The sequence below is a fragment of the Podarcis vaucheri genome (genome assembly GCF_965113315.1).
Source record: "Podarcis vaucheri genome assembly, chromosome: 11".
Lineage (NCBI taxonomy): Eukaryota > Metazoa > Chordata > Lepidosauria > Squamata > Lacertidae > Podarcis > Podarcis vaucheri.
The window spans coordinates 18,652,475-18,677,783 of record NC_138749.1 but is presented as its reverse complement, the minus strand read 5'-3'; the positions used below and the strand labels follow the sequence as shown (position 1 = coordinate 18,677,783).

Genomic DNA, 25,309 nt, shown 5'->3' with positions numbered 1-25,309 from the left:
CGATTAAAAGACGTCTAGTTCTTGCTTTTTTGGCCCTAAACGTGTTACTTGGAAATGTAGGACTTAATTTCAAGTGGCATGTTGATAAGGATGTCTGGCACCTTAATGCCCTCTTTTTTTGAGGGGGAGCACAAAAAAATCAGTAATTTATATAAGGAGAAAGGCCATGTCACTTTGCATTGCAGAAGAACCCAAGTTCATTTTGGGGCATCTCCAGATCGATGACCAGGTAGTCGATAAAGGAAAGACCTCTGCCCAAAGACCCAGAGAGCTTCTGCCTGGCACAGTACAATGGTACCTTGAGTTACAAATGCCTCAGGTTACAAACGCTTCAGGTTACAAACTCTTCTAACCTGGAAGAGTTATCTCAAGTTGAGAACTTTGCCTCAGGATGAGAACGGAAATCGTGTGCCGGCAGCACAGCAGCAGCAAGAGGCCCCATTAACAGAAGCACAACTCTAGTTAAGAACGGTTTCAGGTGAAGAACGGACCTCTGGAATGAATTAAGTTTGTAAGTAGAGGTACCACTGTACTGTGTTACAGTGTACTGTGTTACAGTGGTACCTCAGGTTAAGTACTTAATTCGTTCCGGAGGTCCGTACTTAGCCTGAAACTGTTCTTAACCTGAAGCACCACTTTAGCTAATGGGGCCTCCTGCTGCTGCCGCGCCTCCGGAGCACGATTTCTGTTCTCATCCTGAAGCAAAGTTCTTAACCTGAAGCACTATTTCTGGGTTAGTGGAGTCTGTAACCTGAAGCGTATGTAACCCAACTGTAGATAGGGTAAGAATCTGACTCAATACAAGGCAGCATTCTGTCTTTGTCACTGCCTGCTATCACTGGAGCTGCTTAGAGTTGCCACCTGATGGGTAAAAGATCAACTGCATCATGGCTAAAAATTCAGCAACTGCAGCTTCCATCATCACTGTCTTTACAGCAAAGCTGCAACTGACTGGTGTTCTTTCCCACTTTCATTGCAGAGCCTCTTTTGAGGAGACAAATGATCTCATTGACTTTGATAGGCTACCGGTATAGCCACAGCTCAGACAGCTTTAAATAACAATTCCTAGAAAGTGCAGTTCTGTGAGTTGGGACTAGGGAACATTAGTGTAAAATTCTCAGCACATCCACCAGGTGACAGTTCCCGGAATCCTTTGGTCCAGCCATGATGGTTAAGGCAGATAATGTATTTTGGGGAGTGTACAGATGTTCTTAGTCAGACAGCCCATCCCACTAGCCAGTTAAGAAGAACTGGGAGTTTAAATTAATTTTTAAAAGCTTTAAGGCTTTTGAAGATGATTGGTCCAAAGTAAGCCAGTCCTATCCGTTAGGGAGAGTGAGGTGACCAGGGAGTTGATTTTGAGTGTCATGAAAGGGAAACAGATTGTTAGTTTCTGTTCGTTACTATATTATATCTGTGTTTTTGTATTGTGAACTGCCCTGTGTCCCTCAGAAGAAGGGCGATATAGAAATTCAATAAATAAAAATGAATAAAATTAACCATGGAATCATAGGTCACCTTGATGGCCACAAATGTTTACGGTGGTTAGTTTTGTTGTCATCCTCGGTTTTATTCAAAACAAACAAACCAATGAAGAAGCAGCAAGGAACTATACCTTGACTGGGCATTTTTTTAAGTGTTGATGAGCACTGGAGATGTACAGGTTTTTTTGTTTACTATGCAGTCTGCCAATGGAGGCGTTGGTTTTTTGGTGGGTTTTGTTTTTTTATTGAAACACAAAACGCAATGCATGCAAATTCAAGATGATCTGTTTTAATTCTGGCTGCCTGGAAATGAAAGAGACTTGCACCTGTAAGAGACTGGGGTGTTTTTTATTCTTGCACAAGGTCTCAGAGTTGCCAGACCATAACTCAAAAAGCGATACTTGTACGAAGTGTTAGTGACCAGCACAGCTTTTACTTTAAATTCCTTTATGCAGGAGGAAGCAAGGAACCCACAGCTTCTTCCACCTGCTTTCACCTCACAGACATAGTGTCTGATTTACAGTGCAGCTCAAGACACCAGGAATCTTGCACATTACCTCAGATGTGGAGGGCTAGATCCAAAGATTTGGGGCGGAGGAATTGGGCACAATTATCTAGAAAGATGTGTATGTTAGGAAATTTACAGTAAATAGCTGATATAGTTCCACGAGGACTTTTTTAAAAATGCAAACTGATATGGAAATGCGCCAAGCCAGCTTGGGCTGTGGGCCATAGCTGTCAACTTTTCCCTTTTCTTGCGAGGAATCCTATTTGAAATCAGGGAATTTCTCTTTTTAAAAAAGTGAAATGTTGACAGCTGTGCTGTGGGCTTAGGCTTAGGCTTTCAGAAACCCAAAGCCCAGCTGAAGGAAGCCAGAGACCAAGTCACAGAATCACAGAATCGTAGAGTTGGAAGAGACCACAAGGGCCATCAAGTCCAACCCCCTGCCAAGCAGGAAACACCATCAGAGCATTCCTGACATATGGTTGTCAAGCCTCTGCTTAAAGTCAAAAGCTTTGGCTTGGCTTTGGCTTCAGTTTCCAGCTTTGGGTTTCCAAAAGCTGATGTCGAAAGCTGCAGCTGAAAGCTGCAGCCAAAAGACAGGCCGGAAGTTGGAAGCTGCTGCTGTTGAAGCCAGAGAGGGGAAGCAGCTTGAAGGAGAAGGGACATAATGCCCAGTGCCGGACTTATGTATAAGCTAAACAAGCAATAGTTTAGGGTCCCACTCTCTTGGGGGTCCCCAAAAAATTTAAAGGGGGAAACATTTTCAAAATAGAAGATAAAAAACAGATAAAACCTATATACAGCAACAGTGTTTTGCGTTGTGTAGGCTCCTATAATGTCAGTAATGGGCCCCACCTGCTAGCCTGCTCCCTAAAATATCACCGGTTTGCTCATTTCTATATATAGGGTGTCTACCTCCTGCATGTGCAAATGGCTTTAGATACCTATTAGGTCCATAAATTAGGTAAAGGTAAAGGGTCCATGGGGTCACGAAGAGTTGGACACGACTAAACGACTAAACAACAACAAAAGGGACCCCTGACCATTAGGTCCAGTCGTGACCGACTCTGGGGTTGCGGCGCTCATCTCACTTTATTAACTAAGGGAGCTGGTATACAGCTTCCGGGTCATGTGGCCAGCATGACTAAGCCGCTTCTGGCGAACCAGAGCAGCACACAGAAATGCCGTTTACCTTCCCACTGGAGCGGTAGCTATTAATCTACTTGCACTTTGACGTGCTTTCAAACTGCTAGGTTGGCAGGAGCAGGGACCGAGCAACAGGAGCTCACCCCGTCACGGGGATTCAAACCGCCGACCTTCTGACTGGCAAGTCCTAGGCTCTGTGGTTTAACCCACAGCGCCGCCCACGTCCCAGTCCATAAATTAAAAGGTAAAGGTAAAGGTACCCCTGCCCGTACGGGCCAGTCTTGACAGACTCTGGGGTTGTGCGCCCATCTCACTCTATAGGCCGGGGGGCCAGCGCTGTCCGGAGACACTTCCGGGTCACGTGGCCAGCGTGACAAAGCTGCATCTGGCGAGCCAGCGCAGCACACGGAACACCTTTTACCTTCCCGCTGGTAAGCGGTACCTATTTATCTACTTGCACCCGGGGGTGCTTTCGAACTGCTAGGTTGGCAGGCGCTGGGACCGAGCAGCAGGAGCGCACCCCGCCGCGGGGATTCGAACCGCCGACCTTTCGATCGGCAAGCCCTAGGCGCTGAGGCTTTTACCCACAGCGCCACCCGCGTCCCTAGTCCATAAATTACCATATAGCAAATATTCAACACAAAAAACAGCAACAATTTGTTGTTGACAAAGGACAGCTGGGCATATAAAGGGCCCCATTACCTTCAGTAGCTTAGGGCCTCATCAAACCTAAATCCAACCCTGGAGTGTCCATTGGCTTCTGCCAGCCAAGTTGGTTACCTCAGTCTGCCTCATGGATGTCCCAGCCCTTTTAAATACAGTGACACTTTTTGTGCATAAAAGATGCGCAGGACTTCACTTACTGGTGTCAGCTGCATGGAAATCGACCCATTGTGTCTTCTCTGGTGCCACCTGAATGCACATCCCAAGTGTGCAAATGCGCCTCTTCCCCCAATGTTATGTACGTAAAGATTCTAGGGCAGCAGCAACAGAAAGTCTTAACCCAATATGCAGTAGAATTCTACCAGAATTAATAAGACTAGTGACGGTAAACATGGGTGTTTGAAATCCCACAGAGGGGGAAAGCTGCCTTTACGTGCCATGTGTCATTAAGGCTGGTCTAATTTGTTCCGGATGTGCTGCCAAAGGGGTCAGATCCAAATGTCTCATCTTCAAGGGGCTGCAGATAATGCTGTAATCCCGCTGAAATCCAGAAGTGTCGGGTCTCCTGTTCGTGTAGAATTCATTGGCGTCCTTTGCCTTAGAAGCCCTAATCGGAGCTCCGAGGATACTGCTTGTGGTTACCCAGTGGTGAGGGAAAGGCACTCTGCACAAGCGCAATAGTGCTGATTTTTTTATTGTGGCAGAACTAACTAAGCCTTGCAGAAATAAGTCTTTTTTTTTTCAGTGTAAACAGGTTTGTTTGCAGGGGTGGGGAGGGTATTCACCCGGGCTCTATTAAGCACCTGCAAGTGCTCTTGGTTTCCTTTGCCCCTGACCTCAGATCCGCTTGGGCAGAACTTTCCAAGAAAGACAGAAATGCCTCTCTGCTAGAACTATGTTCTGAAATATTTACAGAGGAATTTAATGCAGTCCACACACCAGCCTGCTCTTGGTGAACAAGCTGAAAGGATGGGAAATGCCTGATTGGTCCCAGATTGCCAGTTTGCAAGGCAGATAATAGTTTCAACTAGGATAGGAAAACTCAGCCAAGAGAGAGTTACACGTCCTTCCAGTTTTGCAGATGCCTCCTCCTGTTCTCCCTTCCCTCCCTCCCTCCCTCTTTCTCTCTTCACTTTACCAGGCCCAACTGGTGCCTACATAACACTTTATGACTGAAAGTTGCCAAATCACTGCTACTTTGATGTGAAAGCCAAAGTATCCCACTTTCTGTAAAGTTTACATATCAAAGGACCTTTAAATGTAACCCAATCTGAATTCCCCCTTTAAAAAAAATAATAATATCGAAAACATGCGGAACCAGGGGCAAACCTTAAGCTACGGAAGCTGTTCTGAATCCCAGTGCTAATGCACAGTGGGGAGTCCAGTTTGAGCATGTGCAAAGGGTCTCTCCCATACCAACTAACAGTAGCGGTCAGTGGGGCACAATGGGGCATTTTTTGCTTACCTGCCTTGCCGGTACAGTATTACGTTGCTTCCACTTACTGAGAGAGCAAGATTATCTGCACAGTTCTGAGCAGGCATCGTACTCAGGAGGGGGTCCTTTCTACCATGAGAGTAAGAAGACCCAGATCAGAGCCTTTCTACTGATTATTTCCATTGGGCCATTCCCAACTCTTCCTTTTTCTTGTTCGCCACAAACTTGGAAGCTTTTAGCTAAAGCACTTAAAACCACATTAGTTGTTGCAACACACACATGTTGCCCAACCCACTACTGGCAATGGGGCAGAAGAGATATTCTAACATTTTGCATTTTAACGAGGAAGCATGTACAGTGGTACCTCGGGTTACATACGCTTCAGGTTACATACACTTCAGGTTACAGACTCCGCTAACCCAGAAATAGTACCTCGGGTTAAGAACTTTGCTTCATGATGAGAACAGAAATCGTGCAGCAGCGGCAACAGGAGGCCCCATGAGCTAATGTGGTGCTTCAGGTTAAGAACAGTTTCAGGTTAAGTACGGACCTCCGGAACGAATTAAGTACTTAACCCGAGGTACCACTGTAATTTGCACTTCTCGAACCAGTACGAGAACTGAGACACAGCTATCATTTGAAATTTGCGCTTCTCTGAATTTTGTAACAGTCCTCTGTTTTAAAGCTGCACTTTAAAATGCATATGTTAGTAAAAAAATATGAAGGACAAAAATGCATTCTGTTGGGCAAAATTGCTTGCACAAATGTGGATATATTGGTAAAACTGCTTACAGAAATGTCTGTAATAGGAGAAAATTGTGCTAAAATTCTGAAAAATACAAGGATTTTTTAAAAAGAAAAATAATAGTGATTTTTAAGCACTATGCTTAAACAGGGCTGAAACAAGTTTTGTACTTTTATGTATATGATACTTAAATCTCTCTTGTTCGGTTGCATTTGGGGGCGTTGGGTTTTTTCCCCATTTCCAATCCTATGTAATTGAAGAAAAGGTTCTACATGCATGTTTGGATTATAACTTAATACGCAAAATCTCCTGCTGCCATGTTCTGATTGGAAATGAAGCAGTATGGCCACCCTGAACCTTTTGCCTGTATAAATGCTATTTTGAAGCAGATTGCTTATTATTATTTATTACATTTCTAAGCCACCCTTCATCCTTAGATCTCAGGGTGGTTCACAACGTAAAAAAATACAATATGAAAGCACAAAATACATGATAAAAGCAAGAACAAAAAACCCTACAAACCAATAATCATTCTTCCCCCCTCCAACCTGATATCATCCTGAGCATAAATAATCATGAATGCACCCTTAAGGCCGGGGAGAGGCCTCAGGCAGCCCAATGCCTTGGGCGGCCCTGAGTGGGCTTCTCATTGTGACGAGAGAAGGATGTTCTGTGGGCGCTCAATTATTCCTTCATGGGGCTGAAGACAGGCCAGTCAAGTGCTGCAGAAAGCTCTGCATGATTGCTTTTACACGTGACATTTACCTCGGCTGTTTTTTGTTCCAGTTACAGATAGGTAGCCGTGTTGGTCTGCCATAGTCAAAATAAAAAAATTCCTTCCAGTAGCACCTTAAAGACCAACTAAGTTAGTTCTTGGTATGAGCTTTCGTGTGCATGCACACTTCTTCAGATACACTGAAACAGAAGTTGCCAGATCCTTCTGTATAGTGAGAAGGTGGGGAGGGGTATTACTTAAAACCATGGAGAGACCTGGTCTGAACAAAGACATTGGATTCTTATCTCATTATACATGACTAAGCCATTTTTCACCTCCTCACCCCTTGCCTTTTCCTGTAAGACCTATTGCAGTCGTTAAGAGTCGTCAACAGGCTCATCTCAGCTATCTGCCAATCTCCCATTCCCACCACCCTTCTGAGTAATACCCCTCCCCATCTTCTCACTATATAGAAGGATCTGGCAACTTCTGCTTCAGTGTATCTGAAGAAGTGTGCATGCACACGAAAGCTCATACCAAGAACTAACTTAGTTGGTCTTTAAGGTGCTACTGGAAGGAATTTTTTTGGTTTTTGTTCGTTAGCTTTTGGATTTCCTGCGTCTCTAATATAAATGTGCAGCCTGGTTAGAGTGTCAGAGCTGGGAGACCAGGGTTTGAATCCCCACTCGCTGGGTGGCCTTGGGCTGTCACTGCCTCTTAGCTAACCTCCCTCACAGAGTTGTTGTGAGGATTTAAATGAGGAAGGGGAGAGTCATGTACACCACCTTGAGCTCCTTGCAAGGGAGGAAGGTGGAGTGGAAATGAATAAACAGTGATACTAAAAGGTATAGTTGATTTTTCAAAAATAGTATTCATGACACTTTCTCTCCTGTATGAACACAGTAACCAGACATGCTGCCAATGGGTGTGAGGGAAACTGAAGCGCTCGCGTCACTTGGGAATGTGCTGTTGATGGAGCAGGGTGTGTGTGTTGGTGTTTGCTGTGTATCTGAAGGGTTGTGTGGTCCAAGCTCGGTTTAAAGACAAAGCGTAAGGTTTGGAACATAGAAACAGAGAGCAGGGAAGGCCTTTGAGGTTGGCCGTCAACAGTTAGCACCTGAACAGATCCACTGTCTGGCAGCAGCCTTTGAGAAGACAGTGTTGGGTTCCTTTCAAAGGCTCTTTAAAGCAAGTGCCCACCTCCTTTCTCCACCCTGACCAGCAGCTGAGTCACAGAACCAGGGCCAGCAAGACGAGTTATTGCTTGCTTCTAATAAACATGGCCTCAGCGCCAAGCACTGTGTTTGTTATTGTAAGGGAAGATGGAAACGGCAGCGTTCTAGCCCCAGAAGACTTGGCGCTTTAAAGCAGACTGCCAAGATGGGGATATGAGATAGAGGCCAGGGATTGGCACATGGCATAAGAACTTATAAGCCACACTACTGGTCCATCTAGGTCAGTATTGTCCACAGACAGGCAGCGGCTTTCTGGGGTTTCAGGCAGGAAGTCTCTCCCAGCGCAACTTGGAGATGCTGGGCATTGAAGCTAGAATTTTCTCTGCATTCAGATGCTCTGCCACTGAGCCATGGAGCAGTGTGGATGGGATCAGTGGAGAAGATGCAAACGCTAATGTCATGTCTCTCTCCTGTTTGCCAGGGTCCTGTGCTGGAAGGAAATCTAAGATGAAGTTATGGGATGTGGTGGCTGTCTGCATGTTGCTACTCAACACAATCTCCACCTTTCCTCTTCCTGATGGCCAGACCCGCTCAGTGCTAGAGGGAGCTGAAGACGATCACACCTCCAACCGGCTGCTGACTCCTTATGCTGGCCAAATGGACTGTAAGAAAAAGTTCCCTTTCCTCCTTTCAACTTCTATCCATCTTAACTACTGAAAAAAAATGCTTTTGGTTGTCCTGGCACCAAGTCTGGACATGTGTTTAACCAGCTCTCCTGGGAGGGTTCCTCCTTTCCCAGCCTAGAGCTGAGAGAGATCTAAACCCAAAAGCAGAAATATAGCAAGCATGACTGACAGCTCAGGCCCAGTCATGCAGAAGCCACTGGGAATTAAGAGGACTAGGCTGACTCATTCACCATGAAACTGTAATCCCATTGGCATCATTGGGTCTGAGGGTTCACACATATGGTTATCACTGTGTTTTATCGTTTGGTGGTTTTAGACTTTGGGAATGGTAGTCTGGTGAGGTTGTTGAGGATACCTTACTAGAGATTAGACGCCATGGTAGTTCAATTGCTATGAAACCAAAAAGATTCACAGGTGTGCTCTTGTGGGCCACCACTGACTTTTCTACTTGCTTGCCCTCTCCTCTTTCTTATGAGGAGGAGGTTGCATGTGAACCAGAAGTCTCTACATGCCTGGTTCCAAAGGAGTGCTGGGATTCCTTAACTCTAGTGATTCCATCAGCATTCTTGCCATTGCGAATAATCAGGAACATGTGTACTTTCAGTATACTTGCCGCTTCCTCTGCATGAATACAAGGAAGGGCAAACCTCTGTCTGTTTGTTTTGAAATCTGGCGGCACTGCTGAGTGCAAAGCATCCCTAATGAAGTCAATGAGGTGGCAGCTTTTGTTCGTGGAGAATGAGTCAGAGCTCACCAAGCGGAAGGAGACACACCAATGGCTGGGAGGCGGAACAATGCTCCTTGGGCTTAAATTCAAAGTCCATCAGCTAACTGGGCTCATTTAGGCTATGAGAAAGAATCCCACATCTAGGTGCAAACTGAAGGCTTGTGCAGATTCGATGCTTCTCAGGGTGCAATATGTAAACTGTGTATCTAGCATATCAATATGCCAAATCACCTAGAAGCGCCAGCTACCAGAAATAGGATTGCCACAGATTACTGACAGTCCAGTTCCCCTCCATATCAGTGGAGCAAAATGAATCACAGAATCATAGAGTTGGAAGAGACCACAATGGCCATCGAGTCCAACCCCCTGCCAAGCAGAAAACACCATCAGAGCACTCCTGACATATGGTTGTCAAGCCTCTGCTTAAAGACCTCCAAAGTAGGAGACTCCACCACACTCCTTGGCAGCAAATTCCACTGTTGAACAGTTCTTACTGTCAGGAAGTTCTTCCTAATGTTTAGGTGGAATCTTCTTTCTTGTAGTTTGGATCCATTGCTCCGTGTCCGCTTCTCTGGAGCAGCAGAAAACAACCTTTCTCCCTCCTCTACGTGACATCCTTTTATATATTTGAACATGGCTATCATATCACCCCTTAACCTGAGTAGGAGACCAAAAGGGTTAGCTACACTTAGTAGTAGTATCTAAATGTGAAGTTGAAAGCTGGTCCTTAATGTCCAGCAGCCCAGTACTGGATTTATGTATAAGCTAAACAAGCTATAGCTTAGGGGCCCATTCTCTTGGGCCCCATCAAAAAAGTTAAAGGAATAAAGAAAGGGATGTACCTTTCCAAAATATAAGATAAAAAACAAATAAAATAAAACCTACATACAGCAACAGTGTTTTTTGTGTTGTGTAGGTTCCTATGATGTTATGTGCAAATGGCTTTAGATACCTATTAGGTACATAAATTAAGGTAAAGGTAAAGGTACCCCTGCCCGTACGGGCCAGTCTTGCCAGACTCTAGGGTTGTGCGCTCATCTCACTCTATAGGCCGGGAGCCAGCGCTGTCCACAGACACTTCCGGGTCACGTGGCCAGTGTGACAAGCTGCATCTGGCGAGCCAGTGCAGCACACGGGACGCCGTTTACCTTCCCGCTGGTAAGCGGTCCCTATTTATCTACTTGCACCCGAAGGTGCTTTCGAACTGCTAGGTTGGCAGATGCTGGGACCAAACGACGGGAGCACACCCCGCCGCGGGGATTCGAACCGCCAACCATGCGATCGGCAAGTCCTAGGTGCTGAGGTTTTACTCACAGCGCCACCCGCGTCCCGGGTCCATAAATTACCATTTAGCATATATTCAACACAAAAAACAGTGACAATTTGTTGTTGACAAAGGACAGCTGGACATATAAAGAGGATGGAAAGAAGCACAAGACTGAGCGGGCCACAGTCAGGTTCACGGGCCTGCCCAGAATATGCCACATACGCCCACTTCCCTTCTCCGCAGGCCACCCATGCTCATTGCAGCACATAGGGCACTGTGCTCCCAGGGTAATTATTGTTGCTGCAAATCACACAGTCCTCTCCTCTGTTGCTTTCCTGTGAGAGAGAGGGATTCTCAAGCCTCTTTTGCCTTCTCAGCATCTTCCCAGCAGATGCAAAACCACATCTGCATTCTTTCGCTTTCTGCCTCGTCTGATCCTCCTCCTCTCTCGCTCTCTTCCCACTGGAATCTTTCCTGGGTTTCCCTCTTCACGTTTTGGAGAGAAGCCACATTTCCTTTCAAGGAATGATGCACGTTGACCAAAAGACCTAACTGTCTCCATTCCCTTCTCCTTCCACCCTGCTCACCCTCCGGCCCAGAGCGTAGACGAGGGAATGCTTGGGTGTCTTGTAAACTCACTTTTCTTTTTTGATGAAAATAGATAGGGATGCGGGTGGCGCTGTGGATAAAACCCCAGTGCCTAGGACTTGCCGATCATATGGTCGGCGGTTCAAATCCCCGCGGCGGGGTGAGCTCCCGTCATTCGGTCCCAGCTCCTGCCCACCTAGCAGTTTGAAAGCACCCCTAAAGTAAAAGTAGATAAATAGGTACCGCTTTATAGCGGGAAGGTAAATGGCGTTTCCGTGTGCTGCGCTGGTGCAGGCTCACCAGAGCAGCTTCGTCACTCTGGCCACGTGACCCGGAAGTGTCTTCAGACAGCGCTGGCTCCCGGCCTCTTAGGCAAGATGAGCACGCAACCCCAGAGTCAGTCATGACTGGCCCGTACGGGCAGGGGTACCTTTATCTTTACCTTCAGATAGGAGATCCTATGTAATCTCATGTCGCCCTTCCTTCAGAAGCCACCTTTGGCAGCCTTATTTTAATTCATAAAAGTATTTATATACCTCTGTCTCACACAAAATATCAAGGCCAATTGGAGATTGATCCCAAAATTCCTACTTGGCCCCCAAGTGACTGGTTCATTCTTCACAGCTCTGAAAGTGGGATGAGCAGGTCATTGCAGAGGCTCTGAATGTAGAAGGTGAGGGTGGAAAGGTAAAGGTCAAAGGTAAAGGAGCCCTGGATGGTTAAGTCCAGTCAAGGGCAACTATGGGGTTGCGGCGCTCATCTCGCTTTCAGGCCAAGAGAGCCAGCGTTTTTCCACAGACAGCTTTCCGGGTCATGTGGCCAGCATGACTAAACTGCTTCTGGTGCAATGGAACATTGTGATGGAAGCCAGAGTGCATGGAAACACCATTTACCTTCCCGCCTCAATGGTACCTATTTATCTACTTGCACTGGTGTGCTTTCAAACTGCTAGGTTGGCAGAAGCTGTGACAGAGCAGCGGGAGCTCACCCTGTCATGCGGATTCAAACCGCTGACCTTCCGATCGGCAAACCCAAGGGGCTCAGTGGTTTAGAGCACAGCGCCCCCCGCGACCCTGGTGAGGGTAATGCCTGCTCTATGAAGGGAAGCAGCTTCCCTTAAGCAATTGTCCATCACAGTGATGGGATCATTCTCCTACCCACCCTTCTCTATGCAAGAAGGGTGCCCAAGATTTTTGATCTTTGGAAGGCCAACTACTCCCATCACCCCTAGCTAGCAAGGCCAGAGCTCAGGGATGATGGGAGTTGTAGTCCAACAACATCAGGTTGAGATCTGCTGCTCTGTGGGTCAAATTTGCTCCCCATATAAAAGGTGGTGGAGCAGCCTTCTCAAAGTTCATCCTGTTGGCCTTGGCCTGGCGTGCCAGCCAGTCAAGGCCATCTAGTCTCTGTTTTCTGTCCCTCCCCAGCTTCATGTCATTTGAAATTTGAAAAGCATTCCCTTTATACTCTTATCCAAATCAGGTCATTAAAAAAAAGTTGACAAGCACAGGGTCTAGGACAGAGTCCTGCCGCACTCTAGCCGAGATCTGCCTCTGGGTTGGTGCAGAACCATTAATGGCCCTTTGCTCCCTAAACTGTTTTACTGCAGAATCAAACATTCCAGTTTTGTAGCTCTCAGCTACTGAATTTCTTTCTTTTACTCATGGCTGACTGACCCTGCCTATGCAAAAAAAAAAGGACACACATCTGCATACTATTTCCTGCGTGCGCAATTTATTCTGCAAGTAGAATTTGGGTTGCCTTGCAAAATTCTGTTATTCTGTTTGCCGTTTGCATAAGCGGCCTGAAGAAACCGTTCTTCGCCATCTATAGAAAGCTTCCTTTGCCTCTCACAGTGGCTTGCAAGGAGCAGAGGCGGACAGGTGGCAACTTCCTTCAGTGCTTCATCAAAGCCCTTTCCTGCGCCATGCAGGCCGACACGCAGTCCGGCGGCTGCGTGTCCGAGGGGGAATCAAGTGTACTCTGGGAGGAAGTAGCGGGCAACAGGTGAAGACCACACACACATAGGCACATATCAGACGGCATTTTCGCCGGGCGGCCAAGTCTGTCTGTGCACAATGAAAGAATCATGCCGATCAGCTGTTCAGTAAGCAGAAGCAGAACTAAATCCAGTGCTTCCCCTCCCCTCCCCTGTCCGGCATCCCCCCAAATAGCTGCCTGGCATTATCGCTTATTTCCTAACAGGGCTCTGTGCATGCACCTGGCAGCCAGATCGAGGGGAGGAACTGCATGGGCAGCACTGCTTGCAGCCGCTAAGCGCTCATCCAACTAGGGCTATATGCATCCACCTGCGGGTTGACCGTGGCTTGATTGGGCAGATATAAATACCCTCTCACTTCCTGAATGAGATCCTGCTTGTGCTTAGGAAATTAAACTTCATAACAGAGCGGGGATTTGGATGTTGGTTTCCAACATGGAAATTCAGTACAGCCATACCTCAGGATAAATACGCTTCAGAATAAGTATTTTCGGGTTGCGCTCCACAGCGACCTGGAAGTAACGGAGCACATTATTTCCGGGTTTCGCCGCTCGTGCATGCACAGACGGTCAAAATTACGTCGTGCGCATGCATGGAAGCATCAAGATGCGTAGTCGTGTCTTATGTTCTGTTCAGGATGCGAACGGGGCTCCGGAATGGATCCCATTCTTATCCCGAGGTACCACTCTACACTGTATTTTTGTTTAAACCCTGGTCTGCCCAAGTAGGATATATTGGGTGTGGAGGGGCAATTTGTAGGGGTGTGAGAGGTGCCAAGTCCTCCTGCCTCTTACAGTCTGTATCCCCATTGCCACTTCCCTCCTGCACCTGGGCTCTGATACCTGAAGACAACTGGGAGGAGTGGGGATATTTCATCTCTTTCTCCCTTGCCCGGCCCTTTCATGAAAATCAGACATCTCCACCATCACCACACTTGAGGTGTCATTAGGGTTGTCTCAGCTTTAGATGGCGGGTTCTTCCATTGCCAGATGTCATTTGAGATTTATAAATGTAAAATATTTCCATCAATATTAACCTCTGGATAGTTCCCCTGCCTTTATTTAAAATTATTTTATTAGTCTTTACAGTGGTACCTCAGGTTACATATGCTTCAGGTTACAAACGCTTCAGGTTACAGACTCCGCTAACCCAGAAATAGTCTTCAGGTTAAGAACTTTGTTTCAGGATGAGAACAGAAATCGTGCTCTGGCGGTGCGGTGGCAGCAGGAGGCCCCATTAGCTAAAGTAGTGCTTCAGGTGAAGAACTGTTTCAGGTTAAGAACGGACCTCCGGAACGAATTAAGTATTTAACCTGAGGTACCACTGTATTACATTTGTATACTGTCCTTCATCTGTAGATTTCAGGGCAGTTCATAAAAATACAAGATAAAAATCCAAACGTCCCTGGGGAAACCTTTTCACAAACGGGGAGCCACTGCAGAAAAGGCCTGTTCTTGTGTTGCCACCCTTTGGACCTCTTGTAGAGGAGGCACATGAAGAAAGTTCTCAGATAATGGTCATTGGGTCTGGGTAGGTTTAAATTAAGGGCTGCTCATGCTGGATGATGTCATAAGTAAAAGGTAAATATAGGTCTTAACCACTGAGTCACTTGGGCTTGCCGATTTGAATCCGCTCAATGGTGGTGAGCTCCAATTGCTCTCTCCCAGCTTCTGCCAACCTAGCAGTATGAAAGCAGACCAGTGCAAATAGATAAATAGGTACCACTGTGGCAGGTTAGGTAAACAGTGTTCCCATGCACTCTAGCACTTGTCATGGAGTCCCATTGCACCAGAAGTGGTTTAGTCATGCTGGCCACATGACCCAGAAAGCTGTCTGTGGACAAAATCTGGCTCCCTCAGCCTGAAGCGAGATGAGTGCCACACCCCATAGTCGCCTTTGTCTGGACTCAACCATCCAGGGGTCCTTTACTTTTACGTATAGAGTTCCCTCTCCAACAGAGGTGTGTCTCGCTTCTTCACTATACACCTTTCAGCGAGTACAAAAGACACATCTCTTTACCTGGCCATTGACACCCGAGAAGTGTGTTTTCAGGGCCCTCCTTACCTGTAATAAATACCCCAAAGACCGCCTCCCCCATATGAACTGACCTGACCCTGCAATCGTAATCTAATTTTAATATGTTGAGATATATCTGTATCTATCTACCTACCTACCCACCTGCCCTTTGACCTTATGGTGAAGGGCAGTTAAGAAATCCAATAAATAAATAACATAAGAATATAATTCATGCAGATGGAGATTTCAGACTGTGGCTGAGGAGAGATTTAAACCCAACTCTTGTAGACCCCCCCCCCAATTTTCTTGGACTAAAGTGTGAGATTATGGCTGCTTACACACCAGGTATTTAAAACCCACAACTTCCCCTGGGAACTGCAGTTCATATTAATTGTCCTGAAAATTGTAACTCTCCAAGGGATGAACTACAATTCCCATGGTTCTTTTAATGTATGAGCTTTAAATGTATATACAGCCTACAGATTATATTGAAACATTCGTTAGATCTGGAGTTTAAAACCAGCCTGTTTCTGCCTCTCCCTCTCACCTGATAAGGGAGATGCAACTGCTACCATTATGGCGGTGGGGGACAACTAACTAAGCGACTTCAGTTCTGATTCCTCCCGCCCCAAAGTATTGGCTTGTTCCAGTACTGTCTCAGGACATTTAACAAGCCACCTGAGAGAGCGAGAGAGAGAGAGGACACCAGTGAGAGTGTCAGATTTTGTGGGAATTCTAAGATGGAGGAAAGGTTGTCCTCTGTTCTTCCTCTGACACATTGGTGAGCCAGCAAGGAAGATAATGAACCTGAACACCATTAATCATTTAAAGATTATTTGATCTCAGCATCTTTGATGTTATATTCCGTTAACGAATGCCGCTGACGGGTCTCCATTTCACCAAAGCCATGCACGAAGCCTCTTCTTAATACAAGAAGTTCCTTTAATTGCTTAAGCCCCGTCACCATTTCAGAAGGCCAACAGGTGAATTTTGATTCCTTTCTGGTAACGTCCATTACTGAGAAGGGCTTGTAACGCAAGGATTATATTCTGCTTCCTAGCCTGCTACGTCTGCTCATTTCAAACCAGGCTGCGGGAAGGTGAAAAGATGAGAACGGCTCATTGATTTCATGCACTTTCACAGGCCAGCGGTTGATGAACATCTAAATATACTGGGGTCAGAAAGGGCAGGAAGGATATTTGTTTAAGGCAAGGCCGGGGAGCACTTTTTCAGCTCAGGGGCCAGATTCTCTTCTGCGCAACTTCTTGGGGGCCGCATGTATTTGTATGCCACCTTTCCACAGCTAAAACCATGCTCAAGGTGGCTTACAGCATGAAACAAATTGCATAGTTACAAATATAACCATGGTAGTCAAAAACAATGAACAAAACACATCAAAAAGTACACAACCAAACTGAACAATTTCCACATAAATCAAAGCAAGGTTTAAAAATAAGGATACAAAAAATTAATCAGTAACAGCAACAATCTCCCCTGCTACCACCCTCCCTAAACAGTACCCCAACGAAAGACCAGCACACATTCCTCACCATGACCATGCAAGATTTTTTCTTTTAAAAAGCATTTTCTTTGAAGAAAGTGCAGTCCCATTTATTTATTTATTTATTTATTTATTTTATTTTATTTTATTTTATTTTCTACACTAATTCTCTATCTGATGATCTCATGGCGGTTTACAACAAAAAAACACAAAAATACGTATCAATGTCAAAAACAAGAACTATAACACACACACCCCAACACAACTTTGTTTGGATTTGCTCTTTTAAGAGGGGGACAATCAAGTTTTGTTCATAAAGCAAATTATCTCTCTTAAGGTTAAGCTAGGCAAACACATATTTAACAAGATAGGGTTAGCATGAGTGTAGTTGGGCATTTACAAGCCCAAATGTTTTTAAGATCTGGTTGGTGCCTTACAAAATGCTTCAAAAACTTTCAGAGTAACTAGCAAGATGGCACTTCTCACTGGTTAGTGGCGTAGCGTGGGGGGTGCAGGGGGGGCAGCCGCACCGGGCGCAACATCTGGGGTTAGGGGGCGCAAATCCACGGGTTAGGGGGCGCAAATTACTTGCCTTGCCTCGGGTGCTGACAACCCACGCTACGCCACTGACTTTAACCATCTTCCACAAAGAGACATTATCAGTGGAAAAGCACACAAGGGCATGTAAGGTAGGGCCAGAAGTGGATGTGCCCAAAGGTCCGTTAGAGAGGCTTGCAGGGCCACATTCAGTCCCCAAGCCCCTTTTGATTTAGGGTACAGTCCTCTCTAAAGGTATTCTGCTCATGGCACACCAAGAAGAATGGAAGATGCAAAGGGAAGATGGGTTGGATCCAAACACAACCTCCCAATGTGTGATGGGGAACACTGGTTCATACATTGCAGAGAAGGGGTGCTTGAGGAATGCTACCATGGTGAATTTAGGTGGTCTGCTCCTCTTGCTTTAACTTGCAGGTCTGAACTGAGCTACAAACCAGTCCTATGCATTGAGCTCATTCAGACTTGCTCCCAGGTGAGGGTGCATAGGATTGCAGCCGCAATTATCAAAAGATGCATTTAAATAATTATGCATTCAGAGAGAAAGCATGCAAGTATATAAAATGTGTGTGTGTGTGTGTGTGTGTGTGTGTGTGTACTACAGTCGTACGTCCAAATGCCTTGCGACTTGAACATTTTGGCTCCTGAATGCCACAAACCCGGAGTGAGTGTTCCAGTTTGCAAATGTTCTTTGGAACCTGAACATCCGACATAGCTTATGTAGCTTCTGATTGGCTGCAGGAAGCTCCTTTAGCCAATCAGAAGCTGTGATTTCGTTGTCGAACATCTTTGGAAGTAAAAAAGATTTCCAGAATGGATTCCATTCGACAACCAAGGTACAACTGTGTGTGTGCGCGCGCGCGCGCGCATGCGCGCACATGTATGTATGCATGTGTGTATGTATACACACACACACACACATTTACATATACATTTATACACGCCTGTATATAAAAAGAGGTTCTTCACAATACATGTTCATCTGACAAACTATTTTCTTTCTGTATTTTCAAAACAGCTAATATTTCTGAGGATTATCCCAAGCGGCTTGGTGACGTAGAAGATTTCATTCAAGCCACTATAAAAATCCTGAAGAGGTCACCAGATAAACCAACGCCATATAGCTCCAAAAGGGAAAGAAACCGTCAACGTGCAGCAAAGAACAATAATAATTCCAGCAGCAGAAAAGGACGGAGAGATCCGAAGGGAAGGAACCGGGATTGTGTCTTAACTGAGATGCACTTAAATGTGACTGACTTGGGCTTGGGATACAACACCAAAGAAGAGTTGATTTTCCGGTATTGTAGTGGTTCCTGCGAGTCCGCTGTAACCGTGTATGACCAAATTTTAAACAATTTAACCCAAAACAGAAAGTTGGCCAGTGACAAAATCAGACCACAGCCTTGTTGCAGACCCATTGCCTACGATGATGATGTTTCGTTTTTGGATGATGACCTATCAACTTATCACATACTGAAAAAACATTCCGCGAAAAGATGTGGGTGTGTCTGACATCCTTTTTGGGTTTGATATTGCATTCCTGCTAAAGAAGGGTCCAAGGCTCCCAAGAAGATGGAATGATGGCTTCAGAGGCAGGCAAGAGGACCAAGCATATGGGAGAACAACAACAAGAGGACGGGATATAAATCAATCTAAATATAATAATGATAATAATAATAATTGTGGGAGCCTGGTTGTTAGAAATCCAACACAGGAGAATTGGATAGGATACAACCGCTGGGGCGTTTTGTTTCTACAGGAAGGCAAATAAGCATCAATGCTCAGGGGCAGAGATCCAAGATGGATGGAAGAGACTTACAACATTTGCTTTAAGGCGATCCACTGTTAGCAAACCCTGGCAAAGCAGGTGCTTAACAACACAATCTCTGTCGGATAGCTTGCTCCGCTCCTCTTTGGGGTTTTTTCTGTTACGGAATTGGAAGTAACAGCCACCCACCACTGGCCTTGGCCCCAAAATATTGGGCAGAGGGGCAGGGATCCTTTATTTATTTATTTATTCCATAAAATTTATATACCGCTAGATTGTCACAGAAGCCTCAAAGCGGTTTACAAAAAAAGATAAGATGTTCACTAAAAAAAATAAAAAATACAACAATGATTTAAAGCATAGAAAAACGTTAAAACACGAAAACCAGTTAAAACAGTGGGTGCAAATACCTGCCAGCGAATTTCAGCAGCAAATATCAATGGTGAATTTGCCACTTGAGGCAGAGCAGGCGGGAAAATGGAAAGAAGTGAAGTAGCAAGGTAGTAGAATGTGGGACTCTTAAGCCTGCTACTCAGCTTGCCCCAGGCAATGCCTTGGGTCAACGATTGGGGAGGTTCAGCTGCCTGGCGCGCGCCTGTGATGTCATGTGCGCGACACGCATCATCAAGAGGCGAGGCGTCATTGGCAGGAGGCCTTGCCCAGCGCTGCACAGCTTCACCAGCTGCAGCTCCTTCTCTCTCTCATGCCCAGAAGGAACCTACCTTTTGACCATGCTTGGTGGCTTGGCCTCCTCCGCCCCTTTAATATTTTGGAGGGCTGAGCTCCCTGCTAAGGAATATTGAGGGAGCTGATGGCACCTCTGCCCCCTAGAGTTGGCATGCCTGCAGCATACCCTGGTATTATAGAAACTCCTGTCTGTTCCCACCAGGATATTACAAAGTCCTCTCCTCCTTGCACCGTCAGTCAGGAGGACCCCCCCCCCAGCTATGCTGTAGCTTCTCTGCTCAACAGTATCAGCTTTCACAAAATTAGGTTAACGTGAGAATGGAGAGGAACAGACTTTCCATGTACAGTGGTACCTCGGGTTAAGTACCTTGTTCCGTTCTTAACCTGAAGCACCACTTTATCAAATGGGGCCTCCTGCTGCCGCTGCGCTGCCAGAGCACAATTTCTGTTCTCATCCTGAAGCAAAGTTCTTAACCTGAGGTAATATTTCTGGGTTAGCGGAGTCTGTAACCTGAAGCGTATGTAACCTGAAGCGTATGTAACCCGAGGTACCACTGTACTGGGTTTCTCATGTTACCTGGAGGAGCAGGAAGTCGTGGAAGCTCTCACACCACAGAGGTAACCTGAGTAGCAAGCCTAAGGTGTCAGCAAAAATATTTTTAGCCTGCCATTCTATACCTGCTTATGTGGGGATAAGGCCCATTGATCTTGTTGAGATTTGGTTTTTTTAGTAGATATGAACAGGATTGCACCGTTGGTATATTGGAGAGCAGGGCTTCCAGTTAGCTAGCTAAAATTCCACCCGCTTTTGAAAAGCAGTTCCAACACAAAAGTTGTGAATTGAACTCAAGCATGGTTATTGGAATTGGGGGAGAAATAAGAGTTTTCTTTTCATCTTCTCTCTGAATACAAGTTGTGTTTTTAACCACTTGCTCCTGCCTCGGCTGCGCCATGAAAAAAAAATGTGGATCTTTTTTTCTTCTTGGTTTACAAAAAGGACTAAAGGTCACTTACTTAAAGGACTACGTTTCTATTTGAGGTCGTCGTGAGTGAACAAAGACTACTTGGTGCAATGCATCCGGTCAGAGACAAATCTAGAGAAAATATTTATTGAGATTTAAGTTATTATGATGATTATTATTTATTACGGTTCGGTCTTGAGTTTCCTTTCCTTTATTTATTAAAGCTTCTTTCTTCAAAACAGGTGCCAAAGTTAACAATGAGACACAGATGCTGGGAACAACGGTCCATGGTTGATATATGAAATGCTAACTTAAAAAAAAAAATCACTTACTTTACCTTTTGAATGAAAAATCACAGAACCACCTCGCAACTGATAGGCCAGTTCTGTAGTACCTCTACACATAGACACACACACACACACACACACACACACACACACAGGGTCCTGGCGGTATTCTTGTTTGGTGTTAGTAGAGCATTGTTGTGCAAGAGAAAGCATAAGTAGGTTGGTGGTTGCACAATAGAATCTGGGTCGCAATAGACTGTGCAATAGGTTTCCACTAGTGCAGTTGGTATGGAGAATCCCTCTGTTGTTCAGCATTAAAATTCATCTGTCTGCTAGTGTTCCACTCCTGGAACTATTGAATGCAGTCCTAGGTACTTTAAATACTCAAGACACAGGCCTGTGACAGTAAAGTACATAAAATTTGCATATGCTGATTGATATGTATAGATGAAAATTTAGGTTTATGAGCAAATTAAGATGGTGGATGCCTGGGGTATCACCAACAGAGTACTTTACAGCAAGTGCAGCAGCCCTGTAAGCAAAGTGAAGTGTTGGTGTTTTTTCTTAGATTAAAAAAGGGCAGCAGAGGAGGAAGATCTGGGGGAAAAGACTTGGGTTCAAGTCCTTTGTCATTGTCCCACCCTGTACATGGCGATGTGTTTCATTACTGAACTCATTCAATTAGTTGCAAGTTCTGCTGGAGCAGGGAGCGCCGTCAATCAATCAATGACTGATCACCCCAATCCAAAATAAGGAGATGTAACCATGAATTCACGCATGTGTGCATGAAGCTTCTGTAGATGGAACTCTGGATGCTCAAGCATATTTAGAAGTGATGCTCACCTAAGTCTTTTTGAAACATATTTGAATGCAAATCCCCATCCAGGACCACAAACAATTGCAGCTGAGTAGAGCTCGGATCAGAGTCCACAACCTCATCATTAACACACACACACCCCCAAATACTATGTAACATTAGCTAGAATAATGGGTAGGGGAAAGCAGAGAGTATAATCCTGCTAAATGGAATTCCCGTTGACTTCAATGGGAGAATTAAGCATGTATTTAAAACCATGTCCCTGCTGCACTGACCTGGAGTTGAAAGTCCTCATCTTTTGGCTGGATGGTCCCCATCAACAGATTTTGAACCATTTTCTTCGTCAGATGGAATTTATCCAATCCCCATAAGCTTTATATTATCATCAGTGAAGCAGGTTTGCAGAGAGTTGATAGTTTTGTTTTGTTTTAAAGTTACTGTTACATTACCCTTAATGAAGAGCATAATATGGCTGGAAAGATTCCAGAGCACTTAAGCTTTATACTTGTGCTGATAAATCTGACATGTTTCTGCAGCTTTGCAAAAGGCCTGGGCTTTAAAATATGGTGTTAGTTGCTGAAAATGTTATTCTAAGAAGTAATTTAATACATATTTTTCTAATAGGGCTCTTTTCGCCTTCTCATTTTATGACAGTAGGTGTTGTACATATTGGTGTATTGCTGCTATACCTCATCTATACATATCAATTAGCATATGCAAATGTTATGCAAACCTATCTCCTCTCTCTCCCCCCTCTTTTTCAGTTCCTCTTTCTTTTCTGTTTTTGGTGATGCATAAGTTGTCACCCTAGATGAGAAAGGAATTGAACCTGAGATGTTGTGCATTCAAAACCTTGACGCTACCACTGAGCTTTGGGCAGTTCTCATGAATGTCAATAATTTATTCCTATTTAGTCCTTAGTGAAATTTCCCTCCCTGCTGCCCTTCTTAAAGCTGTCTCTTTCAGCATATGGACGTAGCAGCTCCCTAACACTTAACAGGACACGAAGCAAGCACCTTTTCTTACTTGCCTCTGGCTTGCATTAATTTCTGCCCAGGGTTGATATGCAGAGGAAGGTGACAGCAAAGCCACCCACATATTTACTTTGCCAGCCTGGGTTGGCTATGGAGTGCAGGTATGAACTGCATGTGCATCCAGGCTAAAGTTAAAACTGTGATGCCTCTTAAGTCTTGCAGTTTTCGGGGCATTTCATACTAGGAGGACCAACTCATTCTATCCTTCTGGCAGAAATTCACAAACCCCTTTGTTGCAGAAAAGGCATCTATTTATTGGCAGTTGCCTAACCTTGGAGAAAGCAATCCCTTACAGGGTATCAAATCAACGTCTCCTGTGTTTAATGAGTTTAGTAGTCAAAGCAGAAGACCACCAGGTTTTATATGGCCTTCCAAGATGGTGCATGAAGCAGAGAGATGAATGATCTAATTTAGAACAAAAATACATTCAACAGCAATTAGTCCTGTGTGGAAAAATATATGCAAACATGTTATTTTTAAGTCAAAAAGCATCAAAGTATGCATATGCTTTGCTGAATCTACAGCAGCATTCTTTGGTATGCAAGGGTTGCATAATGAACTTTTTTAAAAAAATGGAAAGAGATGCTTTCTATAGCAAGAGCTCTAAATATATTGAAAAAAGTCACTAAGAGTGCATCCAGGTCAGGAACTCTTTTCACATTTCTTTTTTTTTTTTTTTTACTAGTTTTGCTTCTCTTTGCTGTGGATCACATCTTTGATCCTGTTCCATTGGTTTCAATGGGTGGCATTTATGCACATGCTTAACACTCTGCTGAAACCAAGGGCCCCTAATTAAGCTGGACTATGTCCAGGGAAAGACTCTGATGTCAAAAATAGACAATGATCATGAGGATAGACAATGCACCAGACAACCAGACACACACTTTTGCACCATTCAGACAACACAGATCATGCACACTCCTCCCTGCAAAAAAATAATATTTGCATCCATTTGCATGAAAAAATGTTGGTCTAGACATATCCTAAATCCTGCTTGTTCTTTTTAGCAAGCCAAGACTGTTTTGCTTCCTAAGATGAACCCATAGAAAACCCCGATTCAGCCAGGGTGTTTTCTGATCAATTGAACTTTTGGGATGTGTTGTGCTTAAATGACTTGTTCTCCTAAGTCAAGCATAGGCGAACTCGGCCCTTCAGATGTTTTGGGACTACAATTCCCATAATCACTGACCACTGGTACTGTTATCTAGGGATCATGGGCGTTGTAGGCCAACAACATCTGGGGGGCCAAGTTTGTCTATGCCTGTCCTAAGTCAACACATCAGGCTGCAACTCAGACAAGGTCACTCGCATTCAGTTTGAAATTAATGTGTGTGATGTTAATAGCAGTCCTTTAGGCAACATTTGGGCACTTCCAGACTGTGACTATTTTGGGGTGGGATTCAGTGTCATACCAGCAAATTCAGGTTGTGAAATTATGCCTACTTGGGAGAAATGTACTGGAAAGTGTAGGACAACACTTGCTTTGATGCAACGCTATCTCATCTCCCCGCAAGCAAATCAGAATAAATGCTCAGCTTAGAACATGGTCTGGTAGTGTAAGAATATTGGTTCGTACTCTTATGTTCACCTTCACTCTAATCTGCACTGGCCACTTAGCATAGTGCTGGCTGCACAAAGCCTGATCGCTGAGTCATACTGTTTGCTCAGATTAGCTTTCAGCACCTTAACCCGAGTCAGTTGAGCATTTGCAGTGAGCCTTCACTAACAGTTGATAGTTTGCTCCATCAGCTTTTCTTCCAGAGTCTCAACCTCTAATGGCAGCCTAATGCTAACATTCAGAAACTACAAAAAGGGTAAAGTTTGTGATTTTTTTCTCTGCGGAAAATCAAGGTCAAAAACAAGAGAGCATCTTTCTTTTGGGATTTTAACTTCACCACCAATTTACGTCTCAAACATTTGTGTTAACCAACCAAAGTTCTCTACAGACTTTATTTTTGTACAATATGCATTTTATAAACTTTTTATGAAATAAAGCTCATTTCTATTGTTACATGGGCCTTAATCTTCATTCATGCACTACTTTACTGATGACGTTTCTTTGTCTTTTTCAATCTGAGATGTAAGCAGAGTATCAGGTTCAGCCAGATTTCTGTCTTCTTCCACCATTCCCCTGCTGCTACAGATGAGAAGTATGAGAATGCCAAATCCCAGGTCGGGTTGGGAGAGAATCCTGCCTGAAATCTTGGAGAGTTGCTGCCAGTCCGTGCAGACAACACTGAACTAGATGGACCACTGGGTCTGATTCAGTGTAAGACATCTTCCTATGTTCCCAGGAGTCTTTGGGGGAAGCCATGACTATTTACAACAGTGTGATACTGCCTTAAATTCATAGAATGGATAGGGCAATAGTCAGAAGTCAAGTGCCTTCAGGACCCTTGGCAGACACTGAAGAGGAGCTTAGGCAACACATTGCTACCTGCCTATTCGTGTATTACTGTTTCAAACAACAACAAAAACACTGCAATAAAGTATATGGACCAAGATATTTTGAGGCAATGTAAACCATTTTAAAACAAAACCCAAAAT

At 44.8% G+C, this 25,309-nt stretch overlaps 1 protein-coding gene across 1 annotated transcript in view; it reads left to right on the top strand.

The window, feature by feature from the left end:
• Positions 1–24,773, top strand: part of GDNF (glial cell derived neurotrophic factor) — a 33,820-nt gene extending 9,047 nt beyond the window's left edge. Inside the window, exons 2-3 of the mRNA XM_082191303.1 lie at positions 8,350–8,532; positions 18,226–24,773. Coding sequence (XP_082047429.1) covers positions 8,376–8,532; positions 18,226–18,719 — 651 coding nt within the window. The 5' untranslated portion in view covers positions 8,350–8,375 and the 3' untranslated portion in view covers positions 18,720–24,773. The remainder of the gene's footprint in view (positions 1–8,349; positions 8,533–18,225) is intronic.
• The last annotated feature ends 536 nt before the right edge of the window (positions 24,774–25,309 follow it).